The 22,721-nt window shown below is 45.8% G+C and overlaps 3 protein-coding genes across 9 annotated transcripts in view; all 3 read right to left on the bottom strand.

Annotated features, from left to right (window-relative positions):
* The window catches only part of stx3b (syntaxin 3b), a 30,123-nt gene extending 21,492 nt beyond the window's left edge, over positions 1-8,631 (bottom strand). For all 5 annotated transcript variants that reach the window (XR_008810402.1, XM_056282477.1, XM_056282455.1 and 2 more), the window contains exon 1: positions 8,270-8,631. Coding sequence is in view for 4 of the 5 variants with exons in the window: in XM_056282477.1 (XP_056138452.1) it covers positions 8,270-8,299 (30 nt within the window). In the remaining variant the exon portion in view is untranslated. The remainder of the gene's footprint in view (positions 1-8,269) is intronic.
* Positions 8,632-12,234: 3,603 nt separating this feature from the next.
* On the bottom strand, positions 12,235-15,640 carry ran (RAN, member RAS oncogene family). Of its 3 annotated transcripts, none has more exons than XM_056281536.1 (7): positions 15,547-15,640; positions 14,469-14,525; positions 14,230-14,314; positions 13,548-13,673; positions 13,097-13,284; positions 12,818-12,988; positions 12,235-12,634 (listed from the first exon to the last, which is right to left on the bottom strand). In XM_056281536.1, the coding sequence occupies exons 2-7, from the start codon at positions 14,499-14,501 to the stop codon at positions 12,590-12,592; spliced, it is 648 nt and encodes a 215-aa protein (XP_056137511.1). In that variant the 5' UTR covers positions 14,502-14,525; positions 15,547-15,640; the 3' UTR covers positions 12,235-12,589. The 3 variants fall into 3 exon arrangements, with proteins under 3 accessions (XP_056137511.1, XP_056137518.1, XP_056137528.1); XM_056281543.1 differs by having other exon boundaries at positions 15,448-15,564; XM_056281553.1 differs by lacking the exon at positions 15,547-15,640 and adding an exon at positions 14,948-14,969.
* A 226-nt stretch (positions 15,641-15,866) lies between these two features.
* On the bottom strand, positions 15,867-22,651 carry ndufs8b (NADH:ubiquinone oxidoreductase core subunit S8b). Its single transcript, XM_056288114.1, has 7 exons — positions 22,535-22,651; positions 21,963-22,023; positions 21,021-21,086; positions 20,804-20,893; positions 20,525-20,697; positions 17,937-18,065; positions 15,867-16,944 (listed from the first exon to the last, which is right to left on the bottom strand). Exons 2-7 carry the CDS (start codon positions 22,009-22,011, stop codon positions 16,813-16,815), a joined length of 639 nt encoding a protein of 212 aa, XP_056144089.1. The 5' UTR covers positions 22,012-22,023; positions 22,535-22,651; the 3' UTR covers positions 15,867-16,812.
* Between the last annotated feature and the right edge of the window lie 70 nt (positions 22,652-22,721).

Raw genomic sequence — 22,721 nt, 5'->3', positions numbered from 1 at the left:
CAACCACAGTGACCAAGCTGAAAGCATATGTAGGCTTGTTGAATTAACAAATAACAAATTCCTGCCAAGGCAGCACGGTGGCGCAGTGGTTAGCGTGGTCGCCTCACAGCAAGAAGGTCCACGGTTCGGACCCTGGGGTTGTCCAACCTTGGGGGTCATCCCAGGTCGTCCTCTGTGTGGAGTTTGTATGTTCTCTCCATGTCTGCACGGGTTTCCTCCAGGTGCTCCGGTTTTCTCCCACAGTCCAAAGACATGTAGGTCAGGTGTATCAGCCATACTAAATTGCCCCTAGGTATGAATGTGTGTGTGCGTGTGTATGTCCGCCCTGTGTGATGGCCTGGCAGCCTGTCCAGGGTGTCTCCCTGCCTGCCGCCCAATGACTGCTGGGATAGGCTCCAGCATTTCCGCGACCCTGGATAAGCAGTTCGGTTAACGGATGGATGGATATATATAAAGCAAAACAACAACAAAAATCGCAATAGTCTGTAGTGATAATGGCACATATCAGAGCATTTCTTTGTGGTACCTCCTATGTCGTTTTCTTGGAAAGCTACCAAATAGATTTTATCATCTGAGCTAAGTGTTTGACTTCACAGGGAGTCTAAAGTCTGAACACTTGACTTTCCAGGGAGGGCATGGAAAATGTTGAGCCTTCACACTTCTCCCATACCCCTCCTTCCGCTCTCCTGCTTCCTCTCATGTCACATGACCTCTCCCAAGCTTTACACAGTCACCTGACCTCATCGCCGGCGCTGTCTCACTAAAACAGCATGTCATCCGTCCCCTGAAACACGGCCGTAGCCTCTTCAGTATTCTGAGTCAGTATTCGTTAGTGTTGTGATCAATCACCTATTCCTTGGTTTTATTAAACATGGAGACTGGGTTCGAACGCAGCGCAACACTAGTTTTAAGTTTCCGTTCAATTCAACGCGATTCTAGTTCTTCAAGCCCCAACTCAGTATTTTAGAGAGCACTTGGCTTTCAACATTTCCTTGCCAACATTTGACTTGCAAATGTATTCCCAACAACGTTGTTCAGGTTGGGCTGGCCGACACGAGTGTGGGAGCACAAAGCAACACACAGCGGGGGCTTTGTCAAGTTACACAGTCAGCTGTTCCAAGATAACCTGTACGTACGTGCCTGTGTACTTGTACACACATACACAAGCGCGTAAATGGACATGCACACACACACACACACACACACACACACACACACACACACACACACACACACACTATTTCGGTGGCAGGGAGATAAAAGCAAACACTCACTTCCTTCCTGACTCTCATTCAGCGTAAGACGAGGAAAAGGAATGACATGCACGAAAGACAAGCTACAGTCCAACGCTCTCCTACACACACAAACACACACACACACACACACACACACACACACACACACACACACACACACACAAACAAACGCAGAACTGGTTCTTTTGAAAGGGTTTTGGCTTGGACAGGGGGAATTTTCTACCTTCGTCCTGAAGGAGTTTTCACTACGTCCCTCGTGAACTCCACCAGGTCGTCTTTTGAGTCACCTCCTTTCAAGAGATACTAGAAATGTCTCACTTTAGAGTGACAACTCTGGACAGACTGCATTGTCAGTTCACATACTACAATAAAACACACCACACAGACTACATTTCCCAGCTAGCCCCAGGAGGAGCTGAAGAAAGTCATATTAGAAAAAGAGTTCTACGGGTGGACAGCCGGATGTGGGTGGGGAGCCGGGTGTGGGTGGGGAGCCGGGTGTGGGTGGGGAGCCGGGTGTGGGTGGGAAGCCGGATGTGGGTATGTGTCCTGGTTGCTGCACTGGTGCCTCCTCTGGTTGGTTGGGGCGCCTGTTCGAGGGGGAGGGGGAACTGGGCGGGAATAGCGTGATCCTCCCACGCACTATGTTGTCCCCCCGGTGAAACTCCTCACTGTCAGGTGAGAGTGCAGAGGCGCAGAGGGTTGTGCCAACGGCCCAGGACATCAGTGGACGTGAGTTTCCCTCCATTCGGGGACATATAATTGTGTCAGCAAAGACCATAGGATTATCAAAGACCCCAGTCACCCCAAGTATGGACTGTTCCAGCTGCTATCGTCAGGCAAGCAGTACCGCAGCTTCAAAGCCTGGACCAGTAGGCTCCAGAGCAGTGGACTCCAGACCAGTAGGCTCTGGACCAGTAGGCTCCGGACCAGCAGGCTCCGGACCAGCTTGTTCCACCAAGCAACCAGGCTTTTGAACAAAGAACATTAAAGACACTAAGCCTGTTGCCGGACTGACTGGTACTGACCTATGGTCTTCAGCAGATCATCAGTTTACACACGCGCGCACACACACACACACACACACACACACACACACACACACACACACACACACAGACGTAGCTTGGCATACACAAAAATATGCAAATTACACACACGTATGCACATTTATTAAGGCAGGGCCTACACACACATAGCACCTTGCATACACTGCACACTATTTATTATTACTGTTTTTTTTTAAAAATTATTTTATTGCTATTGTTGCTGTGGTATTGAGGAGCAGAAACATAAGAATTTTACTGTCTTGTATTTGTAAAATGAGACGTGACAATAAAGGACCTTGAATCTTGAAAAGAGGCGGCTGGCGACTCCACATGTATCGGAGGAGGCCTGTGGCAGTCTGCAGCCCTCCCCAGATGGGCAGAGGGGGTGGAGCAGTGACCGGGACGGCTCGGAAGAGTGCAATTATGGAGAAAATGGGGGGTAAATAAATAAATAAATAAGAAAACGAGTTCTGGACACTGCAGTTGCAATTCAGTTTTCTAGGTAATATTTATAAATGTTGATACAAAAAGTCAAAAGTGCTGTAATTTCATAGTTAGTTTAACCCCTTAAACCTGCAAGAGACAGTAAAAGTGTGAGGACAACTGAGCACAGAGATTTAAACATGCATTACTGAGCCATATGGGGGCTATATTTAGGATGTTTTGAAGGCAGCGGACCACAGGCAGTTGACAACCAGTGGGTTAAAGATGGATTTGTGCGCAAACTGTGGTGGGATTTGTGACCTTTCATCATAAGGCCTTCATCCCCCTTATTCTACATGCCAGTGACATAACGACAACATATGACCGGTGGCATAAGTCACTTCAATGGCAGTGACACGACAGAGACGTAAAGGGCAGATACATCGATGCTTTGTTCCCCTTGGATGTCGACTCATGAATGAGTCCCACACTAAGAGGCTTCGTTAAAGCATGTATAACAATGGCTTACAAAACTTTAATCCGCGAGCCTGCCAGCAAACCCACATCAGACGGGTGACACAATGGGAGAGTGATCACACCCATGCAATAGGTTGGCGTAGTGAATAGGGAGACCATCCATTAAGTGCAGTGCCCAAGTTAAAGCCCCAGCGTTGGCAGGCATCCACCCCGGGCAAGTATATCCTTTGGGGAAATACTGAACTGAAGACATGGGGTCTAATCTCAACACTGTGTTGCAGCAAACGGAGAACTTCTCAATGGGGAACAACTAAATATCACAAAAACTCCTATGCAGAGTCTGCATGTAAGGCTGGGCAGTGGTTCAACATTATCACTTATCATCTCTCAACAGAATTTTATCAGGATTCTGTTGCCTACTAACACAGGGATCCCGGTTCGAATCCCTGTGTTGCCTCCGGCTTGGTCGGGCATCCCTACAGACACAATTGTAAGTGTCTGCAGGTGAGAAGCCAGATGTGGGTATGTGTCCTGGTCGCTGCACTGGCGCCTCCTCTGGTTGGTTGGGGCGCCTGTTCGGTTGGGGGGGAGGGGGACTGGGGGAATAGTGTGATCCTCCCATGCGCTATGTTGTCCCCCTGGTGAAACTCCTCACTGTCAGGTGAGAGTGCAGAGGCGCGGAGGGTTGTACGGACGGCCCAGGACATCAGTGGATATGAGTTTCCCTCCATTCAGGGATATATAATGGGCGTTGTGGGTATGTGTCCCGGTCGCTGAACTAGTGCCTCCTCTGGTCGGTCGGGGCGCCTGTTCAGGGGGGAGGGGGAACTGGGGGGAATAGCGCAATCCCCCCATGTGCTACGTCCCCCTGGTGAAACTCCTCACTGTCAGGTGAAAAGAAGCGGCTGGTGACTCCACATGTATCGGAGGAGGCATGTGGTCGTCTGCAGCCCTCCCCGGATCGGCAGAGAGGGTGGAGCAGTGACCGGGACGGCTCGGAAGAATGGGGTGATTGTGCAATTGGGGAATTTTATCAGGATGAAATTGAGGTTTCGTCATATTGAGAATAGATTACCTAAAATTTCCCAGAAAATGAAGTCAGAAATAGGTGAAGGGGGCATAATTTGCAAACTAGTTAACTCAGCTGGATTCTTAAACGTGGTACTTTTTCATATGTAAGCAAATATCATGATGCATACACAACTGACATCATGTAAAAGTCCTTATTATTGTGATGATGTCTTCTGTGTCAGAGAACGAGGTGCATGCAACAGGAAGGACGGTCTGCTTCCGCCATACAAGCCAAATAGGCATACAGCAATGAGGCCACCATAGGGCCCAACAGATTGACAGATAAGACAGACAGACAGAATCAGGCACAAAAAGGTACACAGTTAAGGGCTGATAGACAGGCTTGTGCTATGACTACTCGACGGATCATCCAGCTCTTATGCCACACCAGAAGCCTACACAGGTAAAGGTATGCAGCCTACATTGTACCAAACATGCACTTTCAGGTAAAATGTGAAATACTACGCACACCGAGGGGCAATGAAACGCCATAAAGTCGAGTCCTCTCATGGCCTCTATCTTACATCCGCCGTCCCCTCTGACTCGAGCCTCTCATCAGCCTCTCTGTGCATAATCTTTACACAAGAGAAGGTGGGGAACTGACCGATTTGGCTTCTGTTCATCATAAATGAGGAAACGGGATAAGCATCGTAAATACGTGGAACCCACTGACACGTCAGATAGGAAAGCTGACTGAGTCACACAGGTGACCACAGAAGCTCAAAAAAATAGCATGTACGCTGAAAGTTGAACTCATATAAGGCCGTTATGACCGGTGGCTATCGCACATGAGGCTGGCTGAATGCGGACCTGACATTGCATCCCTCATCTGTGGCTCTCCCTGAGGTTTCTTCCTGTGTTTTCGCCCCGTTAAAGGCTTTATTAGGGAGTTGCTCCTTATCCGATGCGAGGGTCTAAGAACAGGATGTCGTATTGCTGTAAAGCCCCCTTGAGGCAAACTTGTAATTTGTGATAATGGGTTATACAAATAAAATTGGCTTGACCTGCCGACACCTCATGGCAAAATATGCAGTCAGGACCGATGCTGAAAAAGTGCCGGAGCGTGACAAGAGATTTAATTATGTGACTCACTACCTTTCCCTCTTAACATAAGAGCAGCCGGTTAATCCACAGCATATTACTTACAGTATGTGCACATCCAGAAAAATATAAAGGTGCAAGACAAAAATAGCAAACGAGAATGAAGGAGTAAGGTCTGCACACCAGATTGCTCCCAAACGCTATTTCATTTGTCAACGTTTTGATTGGTTAGATCTTCCTACGTCGGCAAATAAAACAGCTTTTTTTTTTAACAACTTGATTAATCCTCCCTTGGGGGAATTACACTCTGCATTTAACCCATCCTAGCTGTGTAGCTAGGCGCAGTGGGCAGCCGCCTTGCAGCACCCGGGGACCAACTCCAGTTCTTCTTTCCATGCCCTAACCCTAACATGCATGTCTTTTTGATGGCGGGGGAAACCAGAGCACCCGGAGAAAACCCACGCAGACACGGGGAGAACATGCGAACTCCACACAGAGGACCACCTAGGATTACCCCAAGGTCGGACAACCCCGGGGTTCGAACCCAGGACCTTCTTGCTGTGAGGCAACAGCGCTAACCACTGCGCCATCGTGCTGCCCTGGGAGGAATTTAGTGTGCAGACCTTACTCCTTCAAATATTGCACGGGGCCCAATGTGGCAGCACATCAGTCTCATCAGACTAAGGAGACGTCTCATTAGTGCCACAGCTTTTGAAAGAAGCTGTTTTTCAGTCTATTTGTGCATGTGCGGATTGATGTGAAGCGCCTACCTGATGGGAAGAGCTGAAACAAGACGGTGTCCAGGGTGTGTAATGTTAACTAATATTAATTAATTTACCCTTGTTGCAAACTGTTACCTATTTATTTTCCCAATTTCAATGCCAGCCATGGAGACTAGCTAGCCTAAGTAGCCCTGGCCAGACGCACATTATGGTAAACCATGTATAAAGTGCATGGCTGCTGAAAACTGAAAGCTCTCACTACCTGCTAAAATGAGTATAGTAATAGGTTATGTGGCATAAATTACAAAAAAAATATGAACACATTTGCAACACAACATCTTCAGTCATGCATAAAGGAAGTCAGTACTGGAAATTCAAATCAGCAGCCAACTCTGTTGGCACTCACACTCCAACGGATCTATAACTACAAACCTCATAGTGCTTTACAAGGGGCAGGTATGCGGTATGAGCTGTCTAACACGGAGCCATATAACAGAGCTCCAGGCTGAATTATTATCCTAAATTTCCTGTTTCTCCTCCTTCCTGAGACACCACAGCATTGTGTCAGCTGACGTGATCACGCTCCGAGCATGGGCGCATGTTCACACACACACAAACACACACAGAGCCGACAAGTTAAACAATAGGAAGGAAACAGGTGGGAAGAGGGTTGAAGGTAGCAACAAAAAAAAGAGGACTAAAATGTGTGCTTTTTTTGTGTGAGCATGTGCGCTGTTTCTTTGTATTTTTAAAAGTGGACACAAAAAAAACATACACATGTAAAAACATGCAGTTATAACTCGCCAGATCTCAACCCAAAACCCTGATAAGGACCTCCCTGGGCCTTTTCTTCTTTACCTTGATATGAGACCAGCTGTGCGAGAGCTACAGACACCTAGCGACAGATGGCATTTTGCCGACTTAAACACAGCAAATATTTGGCCAACAGCCCTAGGTGGCTATGGAAACACATCCCAGATAGAGCTGTAGAGCGGATTGGGGCCTCACCCCGGTGGTTAGCAAGCCTTTCGCTGTCATCATTAGACAGATCCTTCCTTGTTGCGGGACAGGAATTGGTTTCGATACCCAGGTTCCCTCCGAGTCACTACCTGTTAGTATTTCATCCAGAAAATGTATCATAGTACACTTATACATGAACTGTTTTTAATGCTTTTGTTAGTTTTGGTGGATTGCGGGGACAGTTTTCATTGTTTTGACTTCCTTCGAGCAGTGGGGGCTGCCTGCCACTGATTTAGGAATGTCTCTGTGATAAGCCCAAGAACAGGATGGGCTCCGGTGCATCTGTCCTCCTCTTTCAGCCGTGTGGTGTGCCTTGGGTCTGTCTACTCGGTGTTGTGTATTCTGTGATCATTATTTGAGCATAAAAAAAAAAACTCGACAACCTGTGACTAAATAATAAGGAAGTGTATGAAATCCGGTCAAAGGGGTGGAACCCTGACTCTGGAGGTATAGTAGTATAGACGGTATAAGGCATGGATGCATAGGATAAAATGTTGACATCTTGGAGACACCTGTCACTCCATCTTTCTCCTATCCATCATCTACTTCAACACCGCATCAGCGTCCCCAGAAACTGCAAAAATGGACCCTGTGCTTAACTGGTGCATAGAAAAGCATAGTAAACTCGTGAGTTCACGTGACATCATGTTCACCTGCTGTGTCCACGTCTAGTCGCCTGACAGCAAGGCAGGAAAGAGAGGCCACTGGCCTGTAGATGGTGTAGACTGCGGAGTCCCGGCCTGTGTGTGCGTGCGTGCACGCGCGCCCGCTAAATCATCATATTCTTGTGCAAGTCATACAAAACGTTGACATCTTGGAGACACCTGTCACTCCATCTTTCTCCTATCCATCATCTACTTCAACACCGCATCAGCATCCCCAGAAACTGCAAAAATGGACCCTGTGCTTAACTGGTGCATAGAAAAGCATAGTAAACTCGTGAGCTCACGTGACATCATGTTCACCTGCTGTGTCCACGTCTAGTCGCCTTACAGCAAGGCGGTATTCGTTACACACCCTATGCTAAGTCATGAGGAAAAAGTGTGATTAACCCAAAAGCTCGACATTCCGGACGTTTGGTACAGCCCAACATGTTTTATTCGGTCATTCTAAGCGGAGGCCTGTGTGGCTGTCCCTTCAAACAGCGTTTATAAAAAAACTAAAACACACACCATTGTAAGAAGCGCTGACTTCCCTTGGCACAACTTACCGCTTTGAGTTGCTCCAGTCGGTCCTTCATCTCGGCGACGCTTATCCCAACCCTCCACACAGGACAAGAAACGACTGTTTATGCGATATGATTGAAGAAACAAGTCGCAGACCTCTCACTTCTTCTACCAGCTGGCCATTTAGCCGCGCACCAGCGAGAGGAAATCCAACTCTGGAGGTGTCGCTTAAGGACGTCTTGGAAGATCACTTATTCCACAGAACCTACTCTTTTTCCCCCTCCGGTTTTCCACGCAATATGGCTGCTGAGGTTAAAACCCGTTGGGTTTTTTTTTTTTTGCTAAATCTCTCCGCTCAGGGGATTAAAACAACAGTTGTGTGCAGCCGCATAATCTCTCCCTCCGATGGCCCACAGTAATCATTCTAAAACGCACTTTTCTGGCCCACGCATGCGCAAAGGAGCCACATGTGCACTTTGGGCGAAGCCACGCCCTGGATCGGGCAGGAAGACAGGTGTACCTGCACACAGTGTAGAGACTGAATTTCAAGTTGAGGGGGGCGGGGGGTCGTTCTTCGGTCAAGCCAAATGGCAATAAGCGTTCTATGATAACTTACTTGATCTCAGATCAGCATTCATACAGTTCGCGCAACAGACCCGCCAACCATGGACAGGGTTGTGTGTGTCTAGATAGCGCCACACCGCACCAGCTTTCTGCAAGCGCAGGATCTTCCACACAGTGACGTAGGTGAGACTGCAAAGATGGCGCGCGCACAAGATTTCCAAACGTCTTGAGATTTCAAACGGCATTTTTATTCTTATTATGTGCAAAATTGCCATTTGCATCTTTATGCCAAATTGTGTCACCGCGTCTTGGCCGCTTCACTACGCGGGCTGCAGTTGTAGTGTAAAGAATGAACCGCCAAACTCAGAGAACACTTGTAGGGCCGAATCACCGATTTCATATTTTGCCAACTTCATCCAATATTTTCTGCAGGCGCCACGTTAAGTTGTACCTTTAAAGCTCCTGCACAGGTTTGATTCCAGAGCCTCGTGCGTAAAGTAGTAGTGGGCATGAAAACTTCCACAGCTGGGCCCCGAAACTGTGGGGCAGCATAAAGATATCGCATCTTCAATCTAAAAGCGCCACAAAACCCTTTTCTTTTCAATCTAGCTGTTCATCAAAAACCGCCTTCCAGCGTCTTATTTGCATTAGCTGTCATGTGATCATTGTGTTTTATCTTTACTTTTATCTTATGTGCTCTGAAATTGTCTTGGCTTTTCATTCTCTGTTGCTGATTGGATCACGCCACTTATAAACGGCTTTTCATCTTTATTTGTGGGTGTTTTGTCTTTTTCTTTCTAATACGTTGCGCTACATTTCCTGTGTATGAAAAGCTCTGCATAAATAAGGTTTATTTTTAGTAGCCCCTTTTTTTAACTCAATTCCGGCTCAGTTGTTCTCCTTATTGCAACTTACTTCCACAATTTACCTTTTCACTCAGCTGCGTTGTGGTTGTGGGCCAGCTCGTTCACTCACCATGAAGGCGAAGCACGTACCGTGAATCTGTGTACAGATCGATAGCTCAGCCACGCGCAGGTTAAATATTTATTAGCAATACGGTCTCCCGATCAAGACGCGTATAAACTCTCTCCTTCTCCACACACACGCACACACACACACACACACACAGAGGTACACGTGCACACAGCGTGCACATGCGCATGCATACACACCCGGGCATGGACAAGTACACACGTGGATGTACGCGCGCGCGCGCACGCGCCCACCGCTAGCGCGCTTGTTAACTGGGGAGAGGGAGGGCAAGAGAAACTCCTCACTGACGTCGCGCTTATTCACACATACGCACAGATCATGATCGTCTGCTAAGCCGATAAGGAAACGGGTTATTACCGCTGGTGTGTGCAGCACAGGGCCTATCGCATCCCTGCCTGGCCACACAGCAAAGAAAACAGATGCTGACAGCTGTTAAAGCCTGTCCCTCGCACGCACACACAGTTTGATGACAGTCCGTATAGGTTCGTTTTTGGTCAGAAAGACGTGCATGTTGGGGTTAATACGCTTGTCCGTGCCCCTGACCAAGGCAATGGAAAGAACTGGAGTTGGTCCCCGGGTGCTGCAGCTGCCCACTGCTCTTATACAATAAGATGGGTTAAACGCAGAGGACAAATTCATTGTAAGAATACAATGACACAAATTAAGCGGCTTTCTTTCTTCTTTTTTTTTCTTTTGTTTATAATTCTGCAGCCACCCAAAGAACTGGGAATGGATCGAGGGCAGTGATAATCATGTCACGGAGAGCAGTGAATATGCAGGCTTTCATTTTAACCCAAGCTATTTGACTGATTAGCACACCTTCAGCTAAGACTAACTAGTGAAATCCCCCGGTGCAGGGCTGGGTTGGGGTGGAAAAACTGCATGCACATGAATGAGTTTCACTGATGTTCGGTGAAATTAGTTTGTGTAAAGAAAGGTCTGTCCTGTACTGCAAACACGGGCAGCCATGTGCAATGGAATGCCAAGAATTTTCGGCTTTTCGTTCAGCCAATCGCGCTACACGCTGCGTTCTCGCTGATCAGCACGCCAACCGAGGAGGGCGGACTGACAGAGAAACAGCCCGGTGTGGTGACGGGCCGCTTACTCTTTTTAACGATCAACAGCACACGATTGTTGGCTGCTTACTTCAAATAGCCATTAACGCCACAGGTATTTAAAAAATAATAATAAATCATGTCTTCGGAGTGTTTTGATCCAAAATACGAGTAAAACTCAATATAACGTTTTCACAACAGCCCGCAAAATGTTGTTAAAAGCCCTCTTGTTTATCCCGCAGGTAACGTCTGTTTACAATGTTTGCGCGGACCTTGTTCAATTTGTGATCAGACTGACACCTAGTGGCCATTACTAGGACCTGCAAGCTGCGGGTCTATCGTTCGCAAGTTGAATCAAAGTGCTCAAGACGTAACAGACGTCAGTCCCGTCAGAAATTTATGGACGTCTGGTCTCGCTTTAAGAATTCACTCTTGCGCTATCTTCTTGTAGAAATACCAGAATAGATCCCTTTCCCCCCCAATTACAGCAACTACCCTTTTATTCTAAGTATTAGGACTAGGAATGGGTGATGCTTTAATAATTCGGGAGAATTTAACTGGAAAAGGTGCCTTATTCATGTGTTAGTGTCGGTGAGCCTGTCCGCCTGTGCTTAAATATGTGTACTGAGATGTGTGGGTATGTATACTTCCCTGTGTATAAGTATGTGCATATACTGTATATGTGTGCATGTTTGCGTGCATATATGTAGTTAACGCTAGGTGTCTTGATTATTGAGTGGTTCCAATTGTAACAAAGCCCCTTTGTTTTCATACATGTTTAATTTTTTCTCGTTTTTTTTGTGTCCAGGGGAAGGGGTTGTTTTCTGTGTATATTTTTAAGAAAAAAAACACCTGGAAGTAAAACAAAAAAACCATAATACCTGTATAATCATATTCATGAGGGAAGTGTTTACAAAAAAAAAACTTTGAACGACCTCTGGGATTAGGTGCTATACAAATGAACTTGCCTTGCCTTCACTGTAAATGCACACCTTGCCTTATCGAGTCTACTGAGGGACACCTGCGTAACTCTCCATTGCCGCAATAGAAAATTACAGTTGGTGCTCATCCACTCAATCTTTTGCCATGGAACCACATGGGTATGCCCATTCTTTCCTACCCTTTACCAGTCATAAATGTATCTAGATGAACCAATTCAACTTTCTTTGACTTCATTAGCCAATTTTCAACAATTAGTACACCTTTGACCAGAGGGGAAAACAGTGAAATCTTTGTCTGGAATGAAAACCAGCATGAACATGGCCTTTTGTGCCACATGGTTGAGTGCCACTGAACTACACAAGCCAGTATAAACAGCTAACAGCCCCCCCCCCCCCGACACACACACACACACACACACACACACAGAGTACCTGTGATAAATGAATGCAAACATGTCCTATTCAGAATGTTTTTATTCAAATTTTATTCCCCTTGATGCTTCTTGTAGAGCTTACAACAGCATTGTGTGTGCTGGGTAAGTGCAGTGGAGGGTGCCAAATGATGAAGAGTAACATGTTGCCATGTCGACAATACTAGGGCGGGTGTGTCTTATACAGTGTAATTAGAACCACAACTCTTCCCCACCAAGTATTTCCTTTGCCGTTTTCAGTTTTAACACAAAACAAAGTTCAAAAATAAAAATAACTTTTCCAACGGGATTTTACAGTAAAAGGGGCCAAAACTCCAACAACGTTCTTGTCCACGGTGGGTGGGGGGAGGGAGGGAGGAGAGGGGACATTAGATAACAGGTTAGAGGTCATCCTCTTCCTCTGGGAGTGCAGTTTGTGATGCAACCTGGACAGGAATAAAGACAAACCAATTAGGGTACAACCAATTACACTTTGTCCATAAACCATACACTTATTATTACAATATAAACTGACTGGGCATTGTCTCATGATGCCTTCCTCTGACATACTTAAGGCAAGCTTCACACATCAGGTTTAATATAGCGCCACAAAATAAATCTATACTCACATGGAGCTCATCCTCATACTGTTTAACAAGTGTTGGGTCCATCTGGATTTCAGGGGGTGCAAGGGCTGGCATCTCAACAAACTCCAGGTTGGGGTCACCAATCAGCTTCCTTCCCAACCACAGGAAGGGCTTCTCAAAGTTGTAGTTACTCTTGGCAGAGATGTCATAGTACTGGGGACAAACAAGAATTTATTTCAGAGAAAGCGTGCAGGACTGAAAAACTTGTGCCAGACCCCAAAACTACAAATAGCCACTCTCTGAGACTATATGTGGCATTACCTGCAGGTTCTTCTTACGGTGAAACACGATGCTCTTGGCTTTGACTTTCCTGTCTTTAATGTCCACCTTGTTGCCACAGAGGACAATTGGAATGTTCTCACAGACTCGCACTAGGTCACGATGCCAGTTGGGCACGTTCTTGTAGGTGACTCGAGAGGTAACGTCAAACATGATGATGGCACACTGAGCTATAAAGATTGTGTGGGTGGGGGCGGACAACGGGGGAAAGAACAAGAGGAAAGGGAGCGAAAACATTAAAATCTCATAAAAACCAGCAGAAATGCTTTCATTACAATAGAAGGGCATGCGGTGTTAATTAGAAGCATTCTAAGTCCGAGGAAGTGTTTTCTTCAGTTGTCAAAGCTACATGGACCAGATAAAGTTTCTTAAGATCTGCATTAAACCAATATGTAGTGGAATGGAGTTCTCTGCTGCTGTGTGTTAACAGTACCTTGAATGTAGTATCCATCTCGGAGCCCACCGAATTTCTCCTGTCCAGCTGTGTCCCACACATTGTACTTGATGGCTCCTCTGTTGGTGTGGAAGGTCAGTGGGTGCACCTCTACTCCAAGAGTTGCTGATTAAGAGAAAAGCCAAACATGTGTGGAGAGATATTTTAAGTCCTTTTACATAAGACAGGTAGTGCATCAACAAAACTGATACCATTGTGTTAGAAAAGTTGCGTACAAACAGTTGAAGGCACAAAGAAGGGAGAGAAAGACGAAAGGGAAGAGTTACTTTCAAAACTCATGACCACTGGTTACCTGAGCATTTCATTGATATTCTACATTTGAAAGTATACCCCACTGCCCCTGGAGGGTATAACTACAGTTATGATCTTAAATGATGCCGTCTTCTGATAAAGCGTAAGTGTTCCATTGCTGCCATTTCATAGCACACATCAGCTGAACACAATCAAATAGGTGGGCTTTTGGACACCTTTTCTAATCAGATGTAAGAGTGCATCACCCTACGATAGCTTTACAACTGACTTGCTCGGACTGCAAGAGGTGCCAAATGCTAATGACTGAGGGTAAATGGTGATGGTAGAACAATATGCCAAATTTACTGGTAGTTTGGGAGCGGTTTTCTTTTCTTTCTTTTTTTTTAAACACGCAATGGAAAGGACTTACCAACATATTTCTTCTCGAACTCTCCTGTAAGATGTCTCTTTACGAAAGTCGTTTTTCCCGTTCCTCCATCTCCTACCAGCACAAGCTGCAAGGGGAGAGAAGGGGCTCAGTCAGATTAAACTGGCTGGTACCGGCTCAGCACAAAGTTACCAATAGAACAGCCTATGCTAGAACTAGCTTAAAAATTAACAACAAAACTACGGCTAAAGAAAAAAAATATCTATTAATATCAACGATACCTTGAAGCTGACGATTGGTTCACTTTCTGCCATGGTGGGGGCTTGTTTACTGGCGATCTGCAAGTAAAGACAAACAAAGCGAGATGGGTTAGCTAGCCAGCATCCAACGCTCAAACACAACATGCTACCTGCTACAGCTCAAAAACCCAGCTCGATGGCGAAGAACACAGGCGACCATTCAACGCCTTTTCCCCTGAAACGATAACGAAGGGGGGGGGGAGAGTTAAAGCGCGCACGCAGTCGAGGTATCGACCTAACTGTAGCCTCAGCCCCGGCGGGTTGAGCAGCTTTTTGGGCGGTCCGGCTTGCTAGCAGCACCCGAAGCGGCGGCCGATTCTAGCAATTTCTTTTCCTAGCCCGCTGCACACGTTTCCACCGGGCTGCAGGCGTAGGTTATCCATCCGCACATCGCTATAGCCAAACGCGGAGCCACGGCACTGAGACAACAATACGGGGGACAAATCCGCCCAGAAACTCACTGGTTAGTCCGTACGTCGGGTTGATGTTAGCTTACAGGAAAGCTAAAGTTAGCTTAACGGATAGCCACCGAGTGCGCCACACAAGACCGCGACTGCGCTCCCCCCCTCCGCCGCCCCCCCTCCCAGTTCGACTGAGAACAACGGCTCTGGAGTCCGTCTACAAAACGTTCCTCGTCGCGTCCAAGTCACTCCAACGCGGACACGGTTACCTGCGAAATAAACTTACTTCGCTCGTTTGAGTGTGATTTTTTTTTTTAGGCGGCCAGTTTGAGAAACGACAGAACAGACGAGGGGGGGGTAAGAACAATGCCCACGAAATGAGGCTGGACCCGTGCGTCGCTAACCTGTTAGCTACGGCGGCATGGAAGCCATTCTTTTCGCGATGCTAACGTTAACTTAGCACACGATCAATAGGCACAATTCGGCTGTTAAGTTCCCACGTGGTGAACGGTCCAACTAAACAAAAGCCCCCCAAAAAGTGACCCCCCCCCAACAAGTACCTCGTGAAGCCTTGGGCGGTTTGGACGCGCTTTCTCTTTTCGACGGCTGCAAATTTAAAAGTAAGACGACAAGACGCCGGAGCAAATATTGAGACTCACCCGGCGTTGCGGCGAAGAGGGAAAGACTAAATGGCTGCGTTCGCGGGAGATTCAGCGGACTATGAGTCAGTTTCCGCCCTTGTCATGTGACTATGTCCGCTGGAAAACGCTTCTACAGGCCGACCCAAAAAAAAAAAAAAAAAAACCCACTCCGACGACACGACGCAAAGATGCCGAGACCACTGCGCCCATTGCCTGTAGCCTGGCGCTGCTGTACTGTGCGGCCGCTGCGTAATGAACGATTATAATACTGTTGCATCATTTGGGACGTGGCCACACTTTCGAGAGAGAGAGAGAGAGAAATAACAACCATTGGTTTTATTTTTATTTTATATTCATGACTTATCACATTTTACGTTTTAGTGGTTAAATAACATCCAAGTGACGACTGGGCTCGCTAAGCATAAAAGCAGGCTTCTTTTAAAACACAAAAGCAAAACTGAAGCTTAAAGCCAGTCAGCTGACATGAAAATACTCCATCGTCTGACTTTGTTTTCTTTGTTTTCCTTTTCAGAAAGGTTTCGGGATGGCCAACGTGACCCAGAAAGGGTCGGTGTGGGTGCAGGTCTCTGTTCCAAACAAGCAAGTTACACACCTGATTCCAACATAGGCTCCAGCATCCCGCCACACTACTAAGGACAAGCTGCTTGGACAGGGGGTGGCTAACCATGTGCCATGGAGAGCCATGTGTATGCAGGGTTTCATTCCAGCCGGACTCCACTGATTAACAACCCTCCAACCAATGAGGAAGAATGAAAACCTGCATCCACATGGCTCTCCGTGGCACATGGTTAGCCCCGCTGGGCTTGGATAATGGATGGATAGTCTTTGCTAAGGACCTTGATTTGTAGATTTAGGTGTGTAACTGCTTGGTTGGAACAAAGACCTGCACCCACACCAGCCCTTTCTGGATCATGTTGCCCATCCCTGAATAATGTGCTCGAAATGATCATAAAGTGCATTACACGTGGCTTATCGAAGGATCTGCATAGGATATTATGGTCAGCAAATAATAGGGTACATCATTTTGCATTATCAACCCCCACAGACCAAGAACAGGTTGTTCATTTGTGCGTGTTTTTTTGCGGCCTACATAGGAGTTGAACCACTGGCTCTTGGTATGAAGGTACTACCCTACTCATGTAACTGATAGGAATATATGTACTGCTAAGGGAATCTCTTTCAGGCATAGCGAAATCATAATAAAAAGAAATTGTCAATGGGCAGTTAATGCTTCACAGATACATTACAGGTGCAAGAGCCAGTCTATCTGTACAAGTAATCGGCCTGTATGTTGGCTGCAATCTCAGCTTCCCAACGGTCTCCGTTGTTAAGTAGCTTCTCTTTATTGTACAGCAGCTCTTCATGGGTCTCCGTGGAAAACTCAAAGTTTGGACCCTGGGGGAGCAGTGCAGGGGTCAAGAGGAAGGGAGAAAAAAAGAGTGATTAAAGTTCAATGTTACTGACTGATGCACACCTTTGATTTGATACAATGACTATTTTATCCAAAGACCATGTAAACACACACACACACACGATAAAAGGTCCTGGATTGTTATATTGATTTGAGGGTGGGATAAATAGTATGGAATCCCACCAATAAACACAAATGCTCCAAACTGTAAAACAATAATCATACTTTTTGAAAAACCTATTTCTTGGTATGAAGTGTTACAGTGCTTGTTGCCTCATTTTTGTTAAGTTTCCTTTATTAATCTCCTTGGGGAAATTCAGTTACTGCAAATTAACTCATCCTAGCTATGATCTGTGTAGCTATGAGCAGTGGGCTGCCGCCTTCATGCTTCGCCCGGGGACCAACTCCAGTTCATTTCCCATTGCCTTGGTCAGGGGCACAGACAGGAGTATAAACTCTAACATGCATGTTGCTTTTGATGGTGGGGGAAACCAGAGCAACTGGAGAAAATCCACCGCAGACACGGGGAGAACATGCAAACGCCCCACAGAAGACGACCTGGGATGACCCCCCGAGGTTGGACAACCCCAGGGTTCGAACCCAGGACCTTCTTGCTGTGAGGCGACAGCGCTAGCCACTGGGCCACTGTGCTGCCCATTTTCGATCTTTGACAGACTCTGTGTGAACCCTTAGTTTTCAGAGCACAGTGTGGCCTAAGTGATGGCATGCCTTCGAGCAGTCTAAATAAATACTGGACTTAGAGATGTGAAACTGATACCAATTTTCTCATTTTACAATTCTGGGTTGACCATAGGGCGTGTGTGTCCATAAGTCAAAGTCTTTCTCCAAAATGAAATATGTGATGCATCTCCATAGTTTGGCAACGGTTCTTCAGGGGAAATCCCCCCTTTCCCTTCCTTTGTTAAATTGAACAAAACTTCCCATTCTAAATCCCCTGCAGAGCTACACAGTATACCTCAACAATGGCATCAACAGGACAGGCTTCTTGGCAGAAACCACAGTAGATGCACTTGGTCATATCAATGTCATAACGCGTAGTCCTCCTGCTGCCATCGGCGCGGGTCTCTGCCTCAATGGTGATGGCCTGGGTCCATGGTGGGGAGGAGCCAAGAGACCAAAAAAAAAAAATCAAGCCAAGATCAGCGTCATTTACATACAGAACAGGTGCAGACTAATCTACTGAGAAAAGTAGATATACTGTGCATCCGGAAAGTATTCACACCCCCTCACTTTCCCCACATTTTGTTATGTTACAGCCTTATTCCAAAATGGATTAAATTCCTTTTTTTTCTCATCAATCTACAATACCCCATAATGACGAAGTGAAAAAGGTTTTGTAGAAATTTTTGTAAATTTATTAAAAATAAAAAACTGAAATATTGCATGTACATAAGTATTCACACCCTTTGCTATGACACTCAAAATTGAGCTCAGGTTCATCCTGTTTCCACTGATCATCCTTGAGATGTTTCTACATCTTGATTGGAGTCCACCCGTAGTAAATTCAATTGATTGGACATGATTTGGAAAGGCACACACCTGTCTATATAAGGTCCCACTGTTGACAGTGAATGTCAGAGCAGAAACCAAGCCATGAAGTCAAAGGAATTGTCTGTGGACCTCCGAGACAGGATTGTATCAAGGCACAGATCTGGGGAAGAGTACAAAAAAAATTTCTACAGCTTTGAAGGTCCTGAAGAGCACAGTGGTCTCCATCATTCGTAAATGGAAGAAGTTTGGATCCACCAGGACTCTTCCTAGAGCTGGCCAACCAGACAAACTGAGCAATCGGGGGAGAAGGGCCTTGGTCTGGGAGGTGACCAAGAACCCCATGGTCACTCTGACAGAGCTCCAGCGTTCCTCTGTGGAGATGGGAGAACCTTCCAGAAGGACAACCATCTCTGCAGCACGCCACCAATCAGGCCTTTATGGTAGAGTGGCCAGACGGAAGCCTCTGCTCAGTAAAAAGCACATGACAGCCCGCTTGGAGTTTGCCGGAAAGCACCTAAAGGTCTCTCAGACCATGAGAAACAAGATTCTCTGGTCTGATGAAACCAAGATTGAACTCTTTGGCCTGAATGCCAAACATCACGTCTGGAAGAAACCAGGCACCTCTCATCACCTTGTTAATACCATCCCTACAGTGAAGCATGGTGGTGGCAGCATCATGCTGTGGGGATGTTTTTCAGCGGCAGGAACTGGGAGACTAGTCAGGATCGAGGGAAAGATGAATGGAGCAAAGTACAGAGAGATCCATGATGAAAACCTGCCCCAAAGCGCTCAGGACCTAAGACTGTGGCGAAGGTTTACCTTTCAACATGACAACAACCCTAAGCACACAGCCAAGACAATGAGGGAGTGGCTTCGGGACAAGTCTGAGAATGTCCTTGAGTGGCCCAGCCAGAGCCCAGCCTTGAACCTCATTGAACATCTCTGGAAAGACCTGAAAATAGCTGTGCAGCGACGCTCCCCAGAGCTTGAGAGGATCTGCAGAGAAGAATGGGAGAAATACCCCAAATATAGGTGTGCCAAGCTTGTAGCTTCATACCCAAGAAGACTTGAGGCTGTAATTGCTGCCAAGGGTGCCTCAACCAAGTACTGAGTAAAGGGCGTGAATATTTATGTACATGCAATATTTCAGTTTTTTATTTTTAATAAATTTGCAAAAATTTCTACAAAACCTTTTTCGCTTTGTCATTATGGAGTATTGTATGTAGATTGATGAGAAAAAAAAAGGAATTTAATCCATTTTGGAATAAGGCTGTAACATAACAAAATGTGGAGAAAGTGAAGGGGTGTGAATACTTTCCGGATGCACTGTACATGTCAGTTCAACTCAGCTCAGCTGTCATTCTGCGTTGTGCAAGCACACAGGGAAATGAAAAAACTTTTTTTTTGGAGTCACAACGCATACTGAACAAGGGCTAAGCGAGAATCATACAGAAAATACAAGAACAAAATATTACATTAAGACAAAAGAATGCAACACTACCATGGTGAGTTTAGTGTTATGTATGGAGTAACTGGAATTGCTAATTCAAATATTACAGTATCAAAAAGAGCAGTATAAGGGATGCAAAGTAATTCCAGTATTACATTATTTACAAAATCACAGTATTTTGGTGTTAATAACTTGGGACAACAACTTTTACAGGAGTATAGCAAGTAAATATAAAGTCACTGGTGAATAGACTTTAGGAATTTAAGTACGTAAATAGCTGAGGATGACAATTAACATAATCTCATTAGTGCCATAACCTTCAATGATGTTTTGATATTACAGGATTGTGAAGGAAAGGGCAGTTTTGTCAAGAGCCTGTGCCAGTGAATAAGGCAAACATTTCAAACTAAATGCAATGTAATGATTTGTGAGATATCTATCATCAACAATAGAGATGTTAGTGCGCCGATCATAACTGGTGTGTGTGGGTGTGCGTATAAAGGACACACAGACATTAAGAGTTCAGACAGGCATACACACCACACTTTACAATTGGTTTCTGTCTTAAAACCAGGAACAGAAAAGTGTGTGTTTGGTTTTACCTGGGCAGGGCAGATGGCCTCACACAGCTTGCAAGCGATGCAGCGCTCCTCTCCATTGGGGTAACGACGGAGGGCATGCTCTCCACGAAAGCGGGGGGATAGAGGGCCCTTCTCAAATGGGTAGTTGATGGTGGCGGGCTCACGGAACAGATAGCTCATAGTCATCCCCAATCCTGGCGTGTTTTGAAAGATAGGGTTAGAGAGAGAGGAAACTGACTGCTCTCTGGCCATTTATGAAATCTGTTAAGGTGTACACAAATGTGTCTGTAAATGTTTGACCTCTGATGAGCTCAGTCCAAAGGAGAGTTGTGGCAGCCCTGTCAGTGATGGACTTCAAATCAGTGGGCAACTCCTGTGCATTAACATATTCTGGAGAGAGAGGCAAAGGGAGAAACAGAGAGGGCATTATCAGATTATGTCAAACAGCGGTTACATGTAATTCTTCATTGAAACTGAAGGAGTAAATCGATAGCTGCTGATTTTAAGCATGACTTACTATAGCCTTCCCTTTGCACACTGAGACTGAAACGCCTGCCAACACCAGCGCCGACTCCCAAGGTGCCTAGGTATACAAGCAACACATCACATGACACATCAGATGGAGCAATAAATTACACAAGGACTGTGCATATCGCAATAAGTCTATATCACAGATAGATTCAATATTATCGTTTACACTCAATAGTATTTTATTGGTAGTAGTAGTATCATATTGGGATGAAATTCGCATTATTATCATATTGTGGAACACAGTTTTGTTGTCTAAATTGAGGATTAACCAGACTATTAGCTAAAATGTCTCACAAAATGAGGTTGGAAATATTTGAGGTATTATTTTAAAATTAGTCTTGGTTTGATAGTGTAACCTACTTTACATTACCAAGTAGTTCAATGTGAACCTCAGCTGGATTCTTATATGGTATTGTGGCGAATTCTACGAGTGTTTCTGCTCCAAGAGAGTCACGTATTACCCACAATGCAACTGAGCTGTCGATGTTTTGGTTATGTTGTGGGATATGGAACATGTTAAAAAAGGACATATCTGTTACAGATAGCAGTGATGTGGTGGAAGGTAATGGGGACGTTATGAGAGAAGTTGTATTAGATCACATGCTACTTCCCACGATGAGGGTAAAGAGTAGGCAAATAGATAGGGTCGCTTCGGTGGCCAAGAAAAGGGTGGAGCCAAGACCCATACAAACTTGTGTCTGTCCTGACTTGCGGTCATTAAAAGATTACTTTTTACTCTGAAAGGGTGTCTAAGAAGTCCGTTATTTAACCACGTCACAGCATTTTTGAACACAGATATGCAGTCATAGACAGTTAAGTGAGTCAATATCCATACCATATACCTAGCACTAATAGACAAGACACAGACGGACGGCTAAAAATAAATTGTGCTATTATCTTAAATGAAGCATCAGGGTCACTTAATTACCAGGCCTGGTGTACCAGTTGAGAACGCGCAGACTCAGAGTAGTGGACATCTCAGCAACAAGCTGAAAAGAGACGCAGTGTCGTGTAAATTGTTGACAAACCGTTCACATGCACTGAACAGGCCTGGTGAGAACTGAGTTTGCATAGGCGACCTCCATTGCTTTAACCCTGTGACCAGGAAAAAAAAAAATCCAAAACAGATTGCCCTTTGAGTACCAGCCTCACGTAATCTCATCCCCAAATCCATTGACGTCACACGCTGCCTACAAATACAAGACCGTTAAAGAAATTGATTTATCGGCATTCAGAAAGCTGATCAGACAGGCATCTCTTGCCTAAACGGCAGAACTAATAGGTTTGTTCTAACGTTGCCAAAGAGCAACACGACTTTGGGGACGGATGTCCAGCTTTTATGAACAGACACTAGTTACATGCGTATGCCGGTAATACCGAGAACCATGGCACGCGAGTAATTTACTTAAGACTCATGTTAACATTAAAGTCTGCGGTTATAAAACCGACGAACAACAATTACGATCTGACCCCGGCCGTATCATCCCACATGGTTCTTACCTTGTTCACAACTTTCGCAGCTTGGAGGCGGCAGTCGCAGGGGGCAGTGTTTACCGGGACCGGGATGTTGTCTTGTGCGCAATACGACCCGAGACAACGAGGAAGAGGAAGTTTTGACGGACGGAGAACGGCGCCATCGGTGTGGCCAACGAGACGCGTTAGTTTTTTTGCCCACCCGCATTTCGCA

This window comes from Lampris incognitus, chromosome 1, assembly GCF_029633865.1.
Source record: "Lampris incognitus isolate fLamInc1 chromosome 1, fLamInc1.hap2, whole genome shotgun sequence".
Lineage (NCBI taxonomy): Eukaryota > Metazoa > Chordata > Actinopteri > Lampriformes > Lampridae > Lampris > Lampris incognitus.
Note: the sequence above shows the minus strand (reverse complement) of the source record. Positions and strands in the feature narration are given on the sequence as shown.

Bases quoted from the DNA above. Each gene is read 5' to 3' on its own strand.
- ran (XM_056281536.1), bottom strand. From the start codon at position 14,501: ATGGCAGAAAGTGAACCAATCGTCAGCTTCAAG. The intron at 13,674-14,229 runs GTAAGTCCTTTC...TCTCTTAATCAG, and splicing joins GTTCGAGAAGAAATATGTTG to CAACTCTTGGAGTAGAGGTG. The intron at 12,635-12,817 runs GTGAGTATAGAT...ATTCCTGTCCAG, and splicing joins AGTATGAGGATGAGCTCCAT to GTTGCATCACAAACTGCACT.
- ndufs8b (XM_056288114.1), bottom strand. From the start codon at position 22,011: ATGTCCACTACTCTGAGTCTGCGCGTTCTCAACTGGTACACCAGGCCT. The intron at 20,894-21,020 runs GTAAGTCATGCT...CTCTCTCTCCAG, and splicing joins TGTGCAAAGGGAAGGCTATA to AATATGTTAATGCACAGGAG. The intron at 18,066-20,524 runs GTAAAACCAAAC...CCATGGACCCAG, and splicing joins AGGCCATCTGCCCTGCCCAG to GCCATCACCATTGAGGCAGA.